At 45.5% G+C, this 2,016-nt stretch overlaps 1 protein-coding gene across 1 annotated transcript in view; it reads right to left on the bottom strand.

The window, feature by feature from the left end:
• The window catches only part of LOC119589159 (sodium- and chloride-dependent GABA transporter 1-like), a 43,877-nt gene that overhangs the window by 14,883 nt on the left and 26,978 nt on the right, over positions 1–2,016 (bottom strand). The window contains exon 4 of the mRNA XM_037937745.1: positions 58–244. Within this exon, the coding sequence (XP_037793673.1) occupies positions 58–244 (187 nt within the window). The remainder of the gene's footprint in view (positions 1–57; positions 245–2,016) is intronic.

Genomic DNA, 2,016 nt, shown 5'->3' with positions numbered 1-2,016 from the left:
ATAAAACACACATACACTAAACACACTCAATCAACCAACCAAACTCCTCCCACTTACTCCCAAAACTCCTTGACGGGATCGGTGATGTTCAGCACGCTAACCCTCGTCAGGTTGCCCACGGTGCAGAAGGTCTCGTTGGCGGTGGAGTTGTAGGATTCGTCCCAGCATTCGAGAGTGTTGCGGGCGTAGGGGGACACGCAGGTCTCGGTGTTCCACCAGTTGTTGCACGAGCCCCATGGTAGCTCTGAGGTGGTGGATCGGCGGGGGACGGTGGGCGGGGGAGGTAGGAAGGTGGGGGGGATGGAGGGAGAGGGTGGGGAGGGGGAGAGGGAGGGTGGAAAGGGTGGGAGGGGGAAGGGTGAGGAGGGAGGTTGTCGAGGAAAGGGTGGGGGAAGGTAGGATGGGAGGGAGGGGAAGAAAGGGATTGGAGTAGAATGGGTGAGGGGAGGGAGGGAGAGATGTGGAGGGGAAGAGAAAAGGTGGAAGAAGGGAAAACATTAAAAAAGAAAAGGATAAGAGGAGAAGGAGAGAGAAAGGAGAGGAGTAGGGGGAGGACGTAGAAAAGGAGGAGAAAGGGACAGGGAGAGAAAAGGAGAGAGGGAAAGGAGATGAAGAGGGAGAGAAACGGGAGAAATAGATGGGGGAGAACGGAGAAGGGAAAGGGAGGAAAAGAGAGCGAAAGGGAGTGTGGGACAGGATGAGAAGGGGATGGGAAAAGGGACAATGAGTGAAGGGGTGGGAAGGACAGGAAGAGAGGATAGAGGGAGGAGACAGTGATAGAAGGGACAGGGAGTGACGGGGAGAGAGAAAAGAGAAGGGGGAGAGGGAATAGTGATGAAAAAGACGGACAGGGAGAGAGAGGGAGAAAGGGACAGAAGGAGAGGGATAAGACAAGAAACAGACGGGAGAGGAGAAAGGAATAAAGGGGCAGGGATAGAGACGGGGAAAGGGAAGGAAGAGGGAGGGAACAAGAGCATATTTTAGTCTCTCGGAGATTGATCCGGTGAGCAAACGTCTATGGAGGTGATGGGTAGTGATCGATGAGCTCGTGTCGTTGTGGGCAAGGAAGAGATAATCCTATTTTCACTGAATGGGGCTGTTTGGCGATCAGACGAGGCTATTCAGACAGCTGGGTGATTACCATGTTTATGATACAGCTAATTCAGAGGTCACGTGTGTGTGTGTAGTTGAGACGTGAAGGAATTGTAAGTTTTCATTGTCCGGGTAAAAATGAGGTTCTCGGTCGGCTAATGGAAATCATAATATGAACTTACATGAAGAAAATATTGCTGGATTTGTGGATTTCAATGAAATGAAAAATGTCTGGGGGAAAAATGTATGATTACTTAAATCTATAGCAAATGTTCGGCTCAAAAAGTAAACATTTTCATTCTTCGAATCATTGTTACAGACTTGACATGTACGTGAATAGAAATAGTTTTATGAACAGGGCACAATGGCTGATAATCAGGATAACATATCTGCAACCGATATTCCATGCAATGGTTTCAATTTTGGAGATTTATCACTGATTTTCATATCCTAGATCCGTGTGTTAGCCATTATGAATTGCATGAATATATCTAATTAAGCACTAGTATTATAAATAATATAAATTAACAGTTTTGTCTCTGATTTATCATCGTATTAATGAATGCATTTTCATCAAGAGAATGTATTAATCAATACATCAAGAACTCTTATATATGCATATCGAATACTCTGCTGAAGAATAATCATTATTATTACGATTATACTGTTCGGGAAAAGTAGGCATGCGTGGCAAAAGAAGATGCATAACACTGCTGGAAGAATATATACTCACTCTCCGTAGCAACTGTGAGCGGCAGCAAAGCCAACGAGATCCACAAGAACATCAAAATGGAAGACGGAGTTAGGAAAAAAAAAGGAGAGAAAGATTTTGAAAAGACGAAGAGAGAAAGATGAAAACCATCAGTGAGCCAAAAGCAGTCAAAAAAATCTGGTTTGCTTTCTAACCAACAGCCAAAAGTCCTG

Source organism: Penaeus monodon, chromosome 25 (genome assembly GCF_015228065.2).
Source record: "Penaeus monodon isolate SGIC_2016 chromosome 25, NSTDA_Pmon_1, whole genome shotgun sequence".
Taxonomy (NCBI): Eukaryota; Metazoa; Arthropoda; class Malacostraca; order Decapoda; family Penaeidae; genus Penaeus; species Penaeus monodon.
The sequence above is the reverse complement of the archived record's forward strand: the minus strand, read 5'-3'. Positions and strand labels throughout refer to the sequence as shown.